Consider the following 17253-nt stretch of genomic DNA (forward strand, 5'->3'; position numbering starts at 1 on the left):
TTTGAAAAAAAACAGACAAATGAGTAGCTAAATAATAAAAAGTACATCTAATTCATATAGTAATATCAAAAACCTATATATTTGAAAACGTATTGGAAATCAATTAATACAGTAGCATAATTAAAATAAATAACTGTTTTTCTCGTTTCGGTAGCTTTGTGAAGCTATCTTAATTTTAAGTTATTTTATTTCACAGATGATCTAATTTTGTTTTTCACTTTTTTATCAGATGATTAAATATTAAATTAGATATATGCACATATATGCGGGTTTTAATCTATTTATTTATCAATAATATATTTGATCATATAATTAAGTTTTACGAAAAGCACACTGTCTACAGTTTACATGATAAAACAAGAATTAGGATTCTCGTCACTAAACATAACGGTGTAAGAGTCATCGACGGTGGTCTCGTTGACTAAGGCCGTGTCAAGAACTTTCCGAACCATGTTTGGTGGTGCCTTCTTGTCATATGCCTGAGATATGTACGGATTCGCCACCATTGTGTACGGGACATACGGCCATAGCTCAACCTTTTTCCTCGTCGACTTGGCCGCCTCCAATACATTCTTTGGATCCATGTATCCCATCACCGTTACCTTCTGCTGCTTCACGTCCACGTCCACCGACTTCACTCCTACACAAAATGAGTCCAACCCCCAAAAAGAAAAAAAAAATATTGTCAACCAAAATAGTGTGCAGAAGCAAAATTGCAAGAACGTAACCTTACTACGAGTCCAATGAAAATTAAAATAATATTATGAATTGATCATAAAAAGCACACATGTTCTAACGTTCAACAAGTCCATAGATTTTGTACTTGGCAACGAAAATCTAAAATCAATCATCCCTAAATTTAAGTACATATATTACCTTATGAGATATAATTTGGAATCGCAACAAATTTATTATTTATCAGGATATTAATTCATATAGGGTTTACTGAGATTCGAAGAGACCAAAATTTTCATTCCAAGATTAAAGTTCAAAGTAAATGCTGAGACAATCTAGTTAAAATCAATTTTTCTTTGTATTTAATATTCAAAACTAATGTCTGCAACTTGATATGGCTTCGAATAACATGAAATAATCTCTAACCATTGGATCACAATGGTTGGTAAAAATAGCTTTTCATTATTATTCGATTCCACCTATGTAACTACATACCTTTGACGCTGGAAAGGATATGTTTGATCTTACGTTCACAGCCTTCGCAGTCGATACGAGCAACTCGGAGAGCTACTGTCTGCATTTGTTTCTTCTTCATTCTTTTCCTCTTCTTCAGAAATTCCGATATGTAGTCCATCGTTCCTTCAACTCCCATATTCACTCACACCAGATTTTACCGTTTCTTAAAAGAATGAAAAGGGGACGAGAATATAATTAAGGAGAGTTGTGATGAAGTGAGTAAGAAAAGGCTCTTTCTTTGTACCACCATATAAAGTGGTGTATGGGTGATACTCACCTTATTTATAATTATCTATAGTGAGTGTATTTCGTATGATAAGATGTTTATGACAAAAGGAGATTATTATTTATTTATCTTGCACCCTTTAACACATTGTAATTTATTTTGTTGAGTAGAAACTTTGATTTCATTATTGCCTCTGAAAGGAGTCTAATTATTGCTTTTGGGGTCTCGTAGAAAGCGCATGAAACTTCTACTGATGTGAAGTGACTTGAAAACTTTGGCATTTAATTCATTATAACCCAAGCTTGGGTAGTGATAACGTACATTATTTTCTCTTTGTTTGTTTATTTTTATATAAAAGTATCGGCATCAATTATTTGAGAAGTAACAAATCAGAAATAAAATATTGGAGCTTGTACCAAATATGTGAATAACCAAAATATGAAATATCAACCAGTCCTAGCAGATTGGCATCATACTCATTTTTTTTTTGTTGTTGTAAACACACACTCTCGCTTTCTATAAAATCTTACTAATTCCAAAAGTGGAAAATATGTAAGGTAAATTAGTTTACGAAATAACATTTTACATTTCCGTTAAAGTTTGGTTTTGCGCCCTTCTAACTTTCATACTAAGAAAAATTTCTTATAAAGGAATGTTTTAATGAAGTTATTCTCAACAATTTCCACATTAAGTTTGAAAATTCCAGGTTTCATGCATGTGTGGTTGGGGAGGAGTTTGTGTCTTTACGTATAAGCAAAATATTATTTTTCATTTTGGCACAGAGTATTTACTTATGAGAAAGGGAACAGTCCCCAAATTTTATGACAAATCAAAATGAAACCATAAATTTTTACTATTATTAAAACAAAAAAAAACTAAATTAGTACTGTGTAAATAATTGAGGGTTTTGGCCTACGCCACATTAAAAATAGGTCTATACAACATTATGTAATCGAAAGACAAAGTTTGTGGCTGATGCGGAGGACACATGTGAGTGATTGTAAGGCATACATCGATTCAAGTTTGTGATTGGGGTCAGTTGCATTATATTATTTGATGTAATTGATAATATGCAAAGAAGCAAAACAAAAACAAAAATGAACATGACTTTCATTTAAATTTGGATTTGTGACCGAGACATCTGGCACAAAGTTAAAGTAAAATAGTGGATGCATTATGGATTATTAGGCTGTTACTATGTAAATCATTGAGATTATAAATCACTAAAATATTAGCTGACGTTTATAAATGTCAAGATTCTTTACATTAGGCATTTTCAAAAGTTTGTCATTAATAGTTTGCATGTAGACCAATCATAGAAAAAGTTAGCAATAAACATCCATCAGATTGATTTTACGACAATATATTCCATACTCTTGCGATATGATTGCTCGTACTAACTTTTAGGTAAAGGTGATTTCCTAGCTACGTAAACTCTTAGGAGATTATATTACATATGTAACTGGTATATGTAACTGGTGATTTCCTAGCTACGTAAACTCTTATGTATCCAGTTACATATACGTTTTGTGAAAATTTACAACCATATATTCTAAGCATCTCCAATCGTTCGTTTTATTTTCGGCTCTAAATATAGAATTCTTTAAAAATAAAGAAAAGATTTACTTTAATGGTCATCTCTATATCTGACTGTAAAAATAAATAATTCAAATATATTATATTTGTTTTTTAGTATTAATTGCTTATAAGACCATTCACTTTTAAAATTTTAATTGTTCTATCTATTTTATTTTTAACAATAATTCAACATAAATATATTCTTTCAACATTAATTATTATAAAAATTTATTATACCACATTCATTACTTACCAGAGTATTAGATTAATGGTCTAATAAATTGTGTTAAGTTTTTTTGATTATCTATTTTGAGATTTTATCTTTTTTAGTATTAGTTATGTATTTCTAATTTTATTATTTGTTATTTTATTGTATTTCTTTGTTTAATAAAGATTGTTGTTTTATGTTATGTTAAAATAATTTTATAACAAGTTATTAGTAGTATAATTTTAAGTAAGTGTAATATTACTAGTTATCTTATTGTTTATGTATAAGATGAAAATATATAAAAACTAGAGGACTGTTTTCTAAATAAAAAGTTATATTCTTAAATTAGAGCCATTAACAATGTTGTTCCAAATATAGAGCAATACTGTTTATTTATGCATTTATAGAGTAACATATAGAGTACCGTTATAGATCATTTTACTCTAAAAATAGAATTTAGAGAAAGATATAGAACACCATTAAAGATGTTCTGGCGATCAACTAAATAGAGCAATATCATATTAAGAGGAACCAAATCTACCACTTAACTATTAATATTGTGTACAAGTGTCACCTCTGTTTTCGTAAAACTAATTTATATATTCTTTCTGTTTCTTATTATAAGCTGTTTGGAGGTTTATTTTTGTTTCAAAATGTAAGTTTTTTTTTATATCTTTATGCAATTTTTACCTTTATTGAATATTGTGTGACCAATTAGATTATAGATTTTTTTTATGATTGATTAAAGTGGTTTTAATTTATACGTTAAATGATAATCTAACATATATATTTTTTTAATATTTTTTTTAATAATTGTACTTTTAGCTGAAATATCTTACATTTTGAAATGGAGGGTGTATTATTTTCCCCGTCTAAATCCAATATTTTTAGTAAATCGAATATAGGACGGGACAGTGCTCAGCCATACTAGCAATCTAGGTAGGCCTGGGATTCGGATTAACTAAATTGAATCGCTCACTTTATTCAGTTTTTTTGGTTAGTTCGGTTTTAAAAATTCTATTGAAATTAACCAAAATATTTCGGTTCAAATCAATTCAGTTATGGTTAATTGGGGTATGATAGATTTTATCAAATTTAACCAAAATTGTTGATGTTGTTTTTAAATACGTTTCATATTCTTTTGTATGTATGTCTTCAGTTTTGTCAGAAACTCTTTTTTAACTGTCCCCTCCAAATACGTTTCATATTCGATTTAACTAATTTATTGTGAATTATTAGCCGAGAGATTCACCATAGTGAAAGACTAATATTTGATCAGTCATTTAACGTCAATTTTTTAAAAATATCTGAATTTATATTCTTATTTATGTAGTGATTTGCTGATATGTCAGCAAGGTAGTTTCAAAATATTTTGCTTATGTATCGGTTCTACAACTAGGAGAGAATCCGCGCATACGCGCAAATCTTATTTTAATTTATATTTTAAATAATACATTTTTAAAATTTGTTTTCATTTTACCATCATTCTATTTTTTGTTTAAAATATTTATATTTTCTTTGATTTCTTCTAGATGATACATTATTTATAATCTCTTCCACCTGTGCCAAATAATCCGATTCTTCTTTTACAGTAATGAAGGACTCAATATCTACTATTTTAATTTATGTATGAAAACGTAATAGCTCATACAAAAATTTACCATTTTGAAATTTTTTGGTTATGCATATTTTATTGATTCCATTTTTTAATATTTTTTTAAAAAACTTTGTATGACATTTTGATGTATCCACTCTTCTTTTTACTAATATTTTTTAATATTTTTTATCTTTTTAATCGTTTATTAAATATTTAGTCTTATAATTTTATTAGTTAGAGTTTTATATAAGATTATTTTAAATTTCTTAACTTATTCAGTCTTATATTTGTTTTTCACGTACATTAAAATTTAATTATATTTTTAGTTTAAAAATGTAGTTTAAATCACTTGGAAAAAGGAAATAGAATGGTGCATTTAAAAACTATTGTATTATATAATATTTATAAGCTTTGATATATTTAAAATAAATTTTAATTTTATTTATTTAAATAAATTTGTTCATATACATATTAATATTTATTAATGTGTTTTAATGTTTTTTCTTTAAATGTGATTAATTGTTATTTCATTAAGATTTTAAATAGACAGGTGGCACTTTCTCCAATGCTGATGTGGGAGAAAGTTGGCCAAGTTTTATATATGAGATGAGTTTTGGTTGCAAAAAGATATTTTTACCATATTTTTTTAATTAAATGTACTTTTTTATTGGTTCTTATTTGATGTGTAAAATTAACTTAAACACAACGGTCTAAATTATTATGGTTTAATGCAATATTTTTAGATCTAGACTAGACTGGACGGTCTGATCGGTTGAACCGCGACCCAGCAAAGTTTCCGATTTGGCCTTTGTTGAAAATTCGAGATACTACTAAACCGCTTAAACTCAGAAAAACTCGCTCAAACCGCTAAAAATTCACCCTTAAATTAGGACCTTCTCACCGTCTGATCCAGCTCAAATTTGGAGACCTTAAAGATGAATTTATCAGCTTTCCAGCACATTTTACATCATGGCAATCCAACGGTTCAATCAAAAGTTACGCAAAGAGCAAGATGTACCGTAAACTAGCGGCAAGCATTCCTACCCGCGGCCAACACCCATTCACACCGGTCCTGTCTTTCCCGACCACGGAGATTGGTCTGTCCGGCCTATAAGCCCATTTTCAAACCCAAAATGATTCCCTCATTTGGAAAAACCCTAAGTGACGCCCATAAATGACTTGAACACTATAAATACATGCTTTAAGAGCCCTAGACGAGGAGACACATATGCAATTTCTCTTCTAGCAGCTTTTAAGTTTTTGTCTTTCATCTTTCTTAGTTTTAGGTTTAGGGAGATAGAGATCTATCTCTTGAACCCTTTTTGTTCCTTCACCATATCGATTTCTATTCAGCTTTTCAATACAATGTTTTTGCTTTTTTCATCATGTACGAGTAGTTTTATTGTTGGATTTAAAGGATTTTTGATGGGGGCTATATATGTTCGATGAGGATTCCATTAGCTATTTAAGCCGAATTCTAGAAATTTTTCTTCTAAACTTATTTTTGATGCATAGAAGTAGCGTCATGAACTACAATCTGATCTCTGTCTTTTGTGTTGCGAAAGTATTCATCCGGGGCCATATCTAGTTTGAGAAGAGCAGATCAGCCATAGGAGTGGAAACCTACCTATGGGTGTGAATCTTGACGAGTCTTAAGCAAGCTTGCATCTTTTCCCTTCCAGGGCCAGAGTAGAAACCTACTGGTCAGGGTTACGAGAGATAATTGATTATGATCACGACAATGGCGTATTCATACGTTCGTGACTCGAGTTCTAAAAGTTTTAGCTAGGATCTTTTAATTTACTTTTTAGCAATATTTTGAAAATCTAGCCTCTCTTCTTTATAAGTTTTCGCCGATTTTCATACAAGCTTTAGTCATTAAGTTATTTTCTTCATTCCAGCCGATTTCATTCAAGCAATTTAGGTCTAGCCGTTTTCATTGTTTTTACTCAATTTTATTATGTTTAGTTATTAGGTCATTTTGATTTCGTATTTTCCCGTTAAGATTAGTTTTTACGTTTTAAAGACCACCAAAACCCCTTAAAATATCGTCTGGTTCTAGACTTCTTTACTTCATATTTATTTCGAAGGCTTTTGCAGAAAATAACCCCTTCCCTGTGAATTCGATTCCTAAGTACTACAATCGATCAGCTGTGCACTTGCGGCTTATTGATTTCATTAGGGTAAAACTTGACACCCTCACCAGCAGACACATCAAGTTTTTGGCGTTGTTGCCGGGAAAGGCACGCGTTTTCTTTTCCGCAAAACCCTAAGAAAGGTTGGTAAATCGACTCTAGAACCCTTTTCTACTTATTTCCATTTTTGGTTCTTTTTGTTTCAGTTCCCAAAGCAATGGACCCTATAAATCAAAATCCTACTACGAGGGAGGTTTTTACAACACTCCTCAAGCCACCAGACGCAGAGAAGAACATCACACTCGAGATTTTGGCCATATGGATCGAGGCATCCATCCGAGCCATCCATATAATTGGCGTCGTGAACCTGCTCGCCGTCGAGAAGATCCCTGGGGACCTCCTCTGTTCTATTCCAGGCCGTACATCCAGCACCTTCCACCGCAAAACCCTAGCCAGCAAGAGGACAATTTGAGGACCAGAAAATGTCTGGGACATATTGAGGGAATGACAAACCAGTTCCTTTATCAGCAGATTCTCACTAAAAACACCCTGCTCAAGAGGATTGATTCGATTTCTGAAGAGTTCAACAGAAAGTTTGATGGTCTGGCTGATCATGTCAAGATCCTGGAAGAGCAAACTCATAAGGATGCACGATCCCTTGCCGGAATGATTAATCAAGTCGCTAGAGAACAAACAAGACAAGGCTATGATATCATCCAAAACTCAAGTGACATAGCCGAATCAAAACGAGAGATCAAGGAAGTTGGAGAGTTCGCCTCCTATTATAGAGAGAATACAGACGAGGAGCTAAAAGAAATCGAGTACAGGCTAAGCAAACTAGAGCTTAAAGCACGAAAGACTGATGCAAGAAGGGAGCAGATCTCCAACTTTGAGCCGGTTGGAGGTTTTTCGAAGAAATCTCCTAAAGATCCTGATGAGAAGACGAACCTATACCCTGGTATAAGTTCAAGATTAACCAAGAGCCGACCAGATGATAGTAGACTACCAAGGAAAGAAGCTGAAGAGGGTTTCACCAACTGGAAGGAAAAAGAAGCTAATCCCAAGTAAGTCACATCCGGAGCCACGAGTCCATCTCCTCCAACCGCGGCCAAGGCCTGTTTTACCGCGGTCGCGGGACCTCTGGCCGCGAGGATTGGTATTTCAGATCCACCCCCGAGATTTGCAACAAAAAGTGAACACTTTTCGGTTCAATCTCAAACTTCAGCATTCGAAAAGGTAATTCAGGGAGGGGGAAATCAGTATTCAGATGAAGAAACAGACTCAGAAGAGCCTATTCCATGTGTCCCCTTCAAGATGGCAATAGATTGTGATGACACTGATGAGGATTCAACGTATTCCCCAATCCAAGAGAACCCAACACACGAAAAGATCGAGATGCCCCACATAGATTCAATCATCTAATACGACGCTGCAGCTTTCTTTTGTGAGTCCTACTCAGCATTTGAAATATCGACCAACACTTACCAAGAGAAGCAAGTCCAAACCCTCCATAAAGTAAAGACTAAAGGTCAGTTTCTCATCTCTTGTTCGATAAGAGGTGAAATGTTTAATAATGTGCTTTGTGACTCTGGAGCTTGTCTTAATATGATGTAAGGCAATTGCTTTGAGACTTGGTATTAAGCACCTACGCAGACTAGGACAAAGATAAGCCTAGCTGATGATTCCAGTGCAACGCCTAAAGGAGTAGCTTATGAAATTCCTTTGAGGATAGGAGATTGCATTGTTCCCGTCGAGTTCTACATTGTCGCGACAAAGGTCGCTACACATCTAGTGATTCTTGGATTGTCTTTTCTAGCAACTTCCGGAGCCATCATGGATTGGCCAAACCGGAGGATTTTATTTGTTAATATCGACAAGGATGTCTTCACGGAAGCTGTCCCGTACAACAGAAAAGCAGGAAAACGTCCTGCAACAGAGAATTTGAAGCATAATTTTGGAGTGACGAAGAACCTGCTAAGCAAAACAAGGAAATTTAAAAAAGAACTTGTCTTAGGACAAGGTCTTCTTCATCTGACTAAGTCACGTCCTACACCAAGTCGAGCTAAACGACTTAAACCAGAAGCGCTTAATGGGAGGCAACCCATTTAGATATTTTTTTTCTTTAGGATTTTTCTTTCTTTTTCTATTGATCTTTTTTTTTTCTTAGTTTCAGGTGTTTCTTATAAATAAAAAAAGGCAAAAAAACAAAAAACCAGAAAAAACCAAAAAGAAGGATGGTTCCTGACTGCTCGGCCCAGCAGAAACCAAGAACAAACAGGAACATGCCGCATTTAAGCCCCATCGGTCGCATGAGTTTGGACCGCGGCCAGCCCTACATCGACCGCGGTCGCGCACTTATGACCGCGGCCAAGCATATCCCACCCACGGTCGCGTGAGTCTTGACCGCAGCCAATGGTCGTTCAAATGACCTCCGACACACTTCACCTCAATCCACCTCACCAAGTCCCATTCCACCCCATCCATCACCTCCCACCACCTCCCATCACCATTTATCACCTTCATGCATCTTCCCGAATCGATCCGGTTCATTCCCGTCAGCATCCCGGATCCAGGTAAGTTCCCTTTAGCTTACCTTTTTTGATATATCTATGCATTTTTTTCATCCAATCTCGACTTCTTTCACACTGAGGACAGTGTGATTTAAGTCTGGGGGAGGATTTCATCCTTTTCTAACCACTTTTCTTTCATGAGTCTTGCATTATCTACACTTTTTGCATTTTCTTTAAAGTTTTTCAAAAACGGTTTACAAAACAAAATACGGTTTAAAGGAAAAGGTTAAGATGAATCAATGATAATTAAATGTGTGCTTTTAGACTTTTCCTAGTGACATACTCATTCATGATTTTAGGACGAGACTAGGCGGTAGCTAAGCACATTTGAAACAAAGTACTCCAGAGGAATTTGAATGATTTTGATTTAGATGAAGGAATACACTAGCTCTGTTTTATTTGGACATAATTTTCTCATTGAAGCATTAAATCAGGGAAACGAACCATACATGTAGAACTCCTTTATGCTTTTTATCACTCTCTGTTGATCCTTAATGGCTAGTTCATCTTTAGCTAGTTCCCCACCTTAACCAAACCTCTTTCAAACCACATGAATTCTTGTTTTTCATTGTCTTATATGAAGATATTTGCAAAAACGTCGGAGAGAAAGAGGAACGACGCAGTTTACAGTCACCAAAGACGAAGATCTGCAACTTTTCCGGAAATTTTACCAGAAGGATTCAACATCTGGAGAAAACTCAGCTTGCCTTGGAAAAACTTCAAATAATTGGTACAATCTCGTCCTTTAGAATCTCTATCTAAAAAAAGGCATTTCCCCTTTCAAAAAAAAAATCCAAAACTAAGAAAGGAATGGAAATAAAAGCCTCAGAGAGTCTAAAATGATTGAATTTTATCCTTGAGGCAAGCTAGAGTCTGATTATATGGAGTTTTGGAGACCATCTTTCTGATTCCCAAAAAAATATATAAGTTTGGGGGAAGTAGTTGTTCACAACAAAGGAGGAAGGATTATGCAACAACATTTGGCAAGAAGAAGTGACTGAAAATCGTGGACATCAACAGCTCCACTCTCTCTCTTACGGTTTTGCATAATATCTTGCATCCTCCAGATTCATCAGGTAACCCAAAACACTTTAACTCCACCACTTAAACAGCCCTTAAATGCCAAACGCCGTCTACCCTGGATGATGTCTTTGATGAGAATTCACTATTGCACTTAATGAACGTAGAGAGCTAGTTGACTGAAATCGAGATTTAGATTGTTGAAGTTTTGCATGACAGAAAAAGTGGAGTAGTATCTTTTGTGTCTAGGTGAGAGTTTTCTAGACTAAGTTGTGAATTGATGTACGATCTATGGACCTAGTTTAGGAGTTCACGTCTCTGAGACTTGTGCATTTCCTATTTTTGTTTTCACTTCACCAGATTGGACCTCTCCTCTGTTTGAGGACAAACAAAGGTTTAAGTTTGGGGGAGTTGCTAACACCGTATTTTGACCATTTTTATGGATCATTTTAAGATACTTTCTCTATGTTTTTTTTTTAATTGATTTCAAGTGTTTTTATTATGTTTTTCTAGTTCTAGTAGTTTCAAGACTCTTTTCAAAAAACTTAGGAAAAAGCTTAACAAAATGGATTAGAAAACCAGATTTCAGCTCAGAGTCAACCCGTTAGAAGTTCACCCTCAAATGAAGACCGTCTCACCTTCTGATCCAGCTCAAATTTGGAGACTTTAAAGATGGAACTACCAGCTTTCCAGCACACTTTACATCATGGCAATCCAAAGGTTCAATTAAAAGTTACGCGAAGAGCAAGGTGTCCCGTAAACCAACCGGCAAGTATTCCTACCCGCGGCCAACACCCATTTCGCACTGGTCCCGTCTTTCCCGACCGCAGAGATTAGTCTGTCCGGCCTAGAAGCCCATTTTCAAACCCAAGATGATTCCCTCATTTGGAGAAACCCTAAGTGACGCACAAAAATGACTTGAACAATATAATACATGCTTTATGAGCCCTAGACGAGGAGACAAATATGCAATTTATCTTCTAGCAGCTTTTAAAATTTTGTCTTTCATATTTCCTAGTTTTAAATTTAGGGAGATAGAGATCTATCTCTTGAACCTTTTTTGTTCCTTCACCATATCAATTTCTATTCAGCTTTTCAATACAATGTTTTTGCTTTCTTTAATCATGTCTGAGTAGTTTTATCGTTGGATTTAAAGGATTTTTGATGGGGGCTATATATGTTCGATGAGGATTCCATTAGCTATTTAAGCCGAATTCTAAAAAAATTTCTTCTAAACTTATTTTTAATGCATAGAAGTAGCGTCATGAACTACAATCTGATCTCTGTCTTTTGTGTTGCGAAAGTATTCATCCGGGGCCAGATCTAGTTTGAGAAGAGCAGATCAACCATAGGAGTGGAAACCTACCTATGAGCGAACTGTGAATTTTGACGAGTCTTAAGCAAGCTTGCATCTTTTCCTTTCCAGAAGCAGAGTAGAAACCTACTGGTCAAGGTTGTGAGAGATAATTTTTTATGATCACGATAGTGGCGTATTCATACGTTCGTGACTCGAATTCTAAAAGTTTTAGCTAGGATCTTTTAATTTAAGTTTTAGCAATATTTTGAATCGTTCATCCCCCAAAGAGAATTTTTCTGGAAACCCAGCGTCTCGTCTTTATAAGTTTTCGCCGATTTTCATATAGCTTTAGTCATTAGGTTATTTTCTTCATTCCAGCCGAATTCATTCAAGCAATTTAAGTCTAGCCATTTTCATTGTTTTTAGTCGATTTTATTAGGTTTAGTTATTAGGTCATTTTGATTTCCGTATTTTCCCGTTAAGATTAGTTTTTACGTTTTAAAGACACCACCAAAACCCCTTAAAATATCGCCTGGTTCTAGACTTCCTTACTTCATATTTCTTTCGAATGATTTTGCAAAAAAGAACCTCCTTCTCTGTGGATTCGATCTCCAAGTACTAAAATCGATCAGCTGTGCACTTGCGGCTTATTGATTTCATTAGGGTAAAACTTGACACCCTCACCAGCAGACACATCAGCAGAGAACTTAGAGTCTTAGACTAACAAAAAGGAGGCGGCAACAAAGTCAAGAGATATTGGCTAGGGCTTTCTGCATTATTTTTCTGGATTTTCTGAAAAAATTAATATATATATTTGTTTTGATATTTAGTAGTAATAACGGTTGTTTGCCTTTATTTTATTGAATGGTTTGTTATTTTTTCACCATTACACATTAGTAAATTTTATAATATAAAATTTTCTGTTAAAATTTTAATAGTTTAGAAAGAAAATAAATTAAATGAAAAAATATAGAATGAAAAATATAATTATAGATGTGAAAAATGTAATTAATATAATCACTATATCTAGTGTATATTTTATTTAAAATTTTATTGAAAAACAAAATATACAGAGAAAAATATGTGATAATTAATTCGATTCAGTGACATAAATTTTTAGAATAACTCTTTTTTTTTTTACACACAGAAGGAAAAATGTAAATAAAAAAAGATGAACTTTATGTAAAAGAAACAAACATATATACTTAGTTTATCCGCAGTTGACTCAGTGATCTGACAACCCGAAGAATTTTCCAAGTCATTATCCGGTTTGGGTTTAAAAATATTGGTTTAATGCTTCATTACATTATCAATCAAACAATTTTTCAAATTTAATAAAACTGATATTTAGTAAAACCTAACAAACCCGAATAGCATTCGCTATTTATAAAATAAAAAAATAGATCACTAAAGCTCTATCATAAGGAACAAATTGAACACCAACTTATCCTAGGGAACTCGGAGCTGAATATCATATGAACCTAGCACATCATATGAACCTGTACACACCGGTTTCTATGACCCTATACACCTTCCGGTCTCAAATTCACTTGTCGAGGTCAAGTATCCTCACCTAATCTTTTTTTATGTATGGCCAAGTATCCTCAGTTCTGGATTAAATCGGTGATGGTTCATCACTATATTTTCGTTTTGTTTGTTCCTTATAGTATTAAATGGTTATCAAAAGATTTTATGTTATCATTTTTTTATTGTGTCTCTTGGGTTACAAATTTTGGTTTGATCGTTGTAAAGATATTGAGACTAATTTCCAAACTAAAATAGAAAAGAAGGTGCTTCTTGTGTGATCATTATTTGATCTTTTTTTTACAAGAATTTTATTTGTTTTTTTATGATATATCCTCTATTACACTTGCTGCAGTTGTTTTTTCTCTTTTTTACTTGTGCGGTAAGCTTGGCTTTACTTGAGCCACTTAGGCGTCTAGCCAAGAATCCAGCTCTAACTCTAGAGATACAAATAATTTACTGTTTCCATAGTCTTGATTTTTCTTTTAGTACTGTCTACAAAATTCTAGAAATCATTAATCTATATGTTTAGGTTATCTTATGGCCTAAAAGTTACTGATTGAGTGACCATTTTGTGTGTAGAAGATGGTTCAATTTCATCTGAAAAATAACTTAGTGGAGGCGATAAGATATCACAGGTTGGGAAACAAAGATGTGATGGCATTGATCTCAAGGACAGTTTGCTTCCCAAACTCAGAAACCGTATCAGTTCTTTAAAATTAGTTTTTTCAAAGAAGAAGAATAAATGAAAGCTACAGAGAGAAGCTCTATTCCACTGGTGGAATGTTCATTACAAATTTACAAGTGGCCTTACTCTACTATAAGGCCAAAACACACTATGTTTATCGAGCCAACCATAATTACAATAATGGAAGTTAATCATCAACGTCGTCGTCTCTGCCATCTAACGTTCTCATTAAATCCTCCACTACAAACATTACCTCCACATCAAACATCTTGGTTCCTTTCTCCTTTAACTAAGGAGTGTTCCTCTGCTTTCTCTTCTTCATGTTCCTACAGTTTTTGAAAAAACAGAGTAGTAATCAATGTTTGTTCATCATGTATACTTCGTGTTACAGTGTATGTGTCTCTCTATCTACATATCTCTAAAGATAAGCTTTTTGTGTTTAAAAGTGGTTTAGTTTAGTGACTTTTTATGAGTCCACAATTTGTACTTCAAGAGAGGAAAAGTAGGACACTTATGCGGAAGATAGTGTGATCAAAGAGTATGCAATCCTCTTTGAGAAGATAACAGGGAATGAATTTGAGACATGAGGACATCAGAAGATGAAGAAGCTTCTCGAGGGATAACAATTTAATCGTTTTATATTTTAGCTGAAGTCACATATTTTGTTTCTTAATATATTTGGTGATTCGTGGTTCTTTTTGTGTGGATTATGCATCATGTTGAAATTGAACTGGGAAGGAAATTACTTGGTGTAAGGCAGTTCGGTGTTGATGTTGCTGCTGCTCATTGAAAAATTGATTCTTTGTTTCTAAACTTCATTAAAGCACACATAAAGAACCAATCACATATTTCTTACGAGTTTCTCTTTGTATTGTTTCATGGAGATTGTACTGAATATAATCTTTTCATTTGATATTTTTCTTAAATTTGGATAAAATATTACATGTTCGTATTTGATAGCTTTTTAATAAATATTCCAAAAATAAACAAGATTAATATTGAATATTATTTTATGCACAGATTTATAATAAAAGATACTGTTGATTTATTATCTATTGTGGCGACAATATATATATGAAAATTTTAAATTTGACGTAATGTAGCTTTGAAAATTCAGTGATTCTAATAATTTTTATTTATTGCATGATCCACATGATAGCCAAAAAAAAAACATTGACAAATCACAGAGAACAAATAAATTCTTTTTGTTACTATTATATAAGGAGCAACTGTGGATGAAATTATGGATTGAGTTTCATAAAAAAATTCCATAAAAATTTATACATTGAAAAATATTGCTAAAATATTTTTTAAAAACATTATTGGTCTATGTTACCGATATTTTTTTTGAGGAAATTTTCAATGGTATAAATCTTTGATCCTATCAATCTCCAACTCAACGGAACTAATGAAAATGTTGAAACACCAACATTAAAACACCGTCATAGTTTCTAGCTCTCTTTTTCTCTATATGGTTCTTAAAAGGACTTACCAACAGAACATCTCAAACAACAAAACAACAAAACATCACAATCGATCTGCAAGATATATGTGTGCAGTCTGAGGGTTATGATAGAGAAAATTTTATTAAGATCATATCAATTCGTTTGTCTTTGAAAGTGTCAATGAGATTGCATGTAATGTATGGTAGAAAAATGTATTATTAAATAGCTCACTCAAATTAGACTTTATCGATGGATTACTTGTGAGTAATTATGGATTTTAGTTTTTTTTTTTAAAAAAGATTTATTCTGATTTCTAATTTAGTATAAATAAATAAAATGGTAAAAATATAATAAAAAAATAATTTATAATAAATATATTACTTTTTAAATTCTAACATTTTATTTACTAAGCATTTGTAGTCCACACACGGTGCGGGCATATTAGCTAATTTCAATATAAAGTACCAATTTCGCATGTGCTTACCCGTGCGCTTAGCTTTAAAGTGCTAGACAAAACTTCTAAATATTGCCTCTTAATTATTTTTATTTTCAAATATGAATTATGTTAATGAAGAAACGTGGAATATTAATAAAATATTTTTAGTAGTGTTCTGAAACAAAAAGACTAGATTTAGAATTTTATGTTTATGGAAAAATCAAAATTTTAGTATATCAAAAATAAAATAATATATATTATAAGACCATGTAGATGTATTTATAAAATCTGCATTGATCCGTTTTTTTAGAAGACTTACTTCCTTTATGTTATTCTTATTTATGTAACTGGTTGTAATTTTATTATCGTGTGTATTTTTGATGTAATTTAGATTTGTTTATAAAAAGACTTTCATTTTTAAAATTTTGGATTTAAGACAATTATAAATTTGAAAAGCATAAATGAAAATTAAACTAAAAGCTTATAAAGGAAAAAAAAAAATAACAAGCCCACCTAGAAACTCAAAAGGGCTAGGTTGGATGGTAAAAGCAAAACTGAAATGCCACAAAACCGGTTCAAACCGGGAAGAAGGAAACCCTAGTCACATGAAGAAGCCAACTTTCGAAGCTGCCGCCACCGCCTCTAAAAACGAGAAAATAGATCTTCCACTGAAAACCGGAGCCGCAACTCTCCGACAAGACCGCCACTGCCTAAAAAAAGACATACTACCCGCGCACCATATCAAAGACAAAACATAAGGGAGGAGAATTGAAGCGGGATTTAGAGGGCAAGAGAAGAAGATCCGGCGAGTAATCGTTCACGGCCCACCCCCGGCTAGCTTACTATAAAATCTACAACCCGCCAAGGTGCCTTTCAAGACCCGTCACCGTCAAGCTTACTCAACAAACATGGCAGTTCTAACAGATCTAAACCCTCCTCCTCCGAGAATTCCGTTCAAGACCGACCACCCTCGTCCTCAAGAGCATCGATTTTACTAGACAATCCTCAGCCCTTCGCATCACCTCCATGGCCCGCAACCTTATGAAGAGGAAGGCAGATATGAGACAAAACCAAGAGGAGGAGCCACCGAAAGCATCCAGTGTTGGCCCTTGAGGAGGCATCAACGGACCAAGTCCTTAAGATATCCGACTCTGCATAGGGATTTTGCCTTCAACCTCCGACAAAACGAAGAAGCCTTACCAGAGAAAACACACAGCTCACCACCAAAACAGCTCTGGATACCAAGCCCAACCACAGAACAAAGCGCTAGACGCCGGAGAGGCAAAAAGGATTGAGATATAGGGAAAATTTTGGGTGGGAGAAAAGAGAGAAGAGAGA

The 17253-nt window shown here is 33.6% G+C and overlaps 1 protein-coding gene across 1 annotated transcript; it reads right to left on the reverse strand.

Moving 5' to 3' along the window:
* Positions 1-283: 283 nt before the first annotated feature.
* Positions 284-1443, reverse strand: LOC18014756 (heavy metal-associated isoprenylated plant protein 24). Its single transcript, XM_006397212.2, has 2 exons — positions 1171-1443; positions 284-640 (listed from the first exon to the last, which is right to left on the reverse strand). The coding sequence occupies exons 1-2, from the start codon at positions 1325-1327 to the stop codon at positions 345-347; spliced, it is 453 nt and encodes a 150-aa protein (XP_006397275.1). The 5' UTR covers positions 1328-1443; the 3' UTR covers positions 284-344.
* Positions 1444-17253: the final 15810 nt, after the last annotated feature.

This window comes from Eutrema salsugineum, unplaced genomic scaffold (genome assembly GCF_000478725.1).
Source record: "Eutrema salsugineum unplaced genomic scaffold, Eutsalg1_0 scaffold_3, whole genome shotgun sequence".
NCBI classification, from domain to species: Eukaryota; Viridiplantae; Streptophyta; class Magnoliopsida; order Brassicales; family Brassicaceae; genus Eutrema; species Eutrema salsugineum.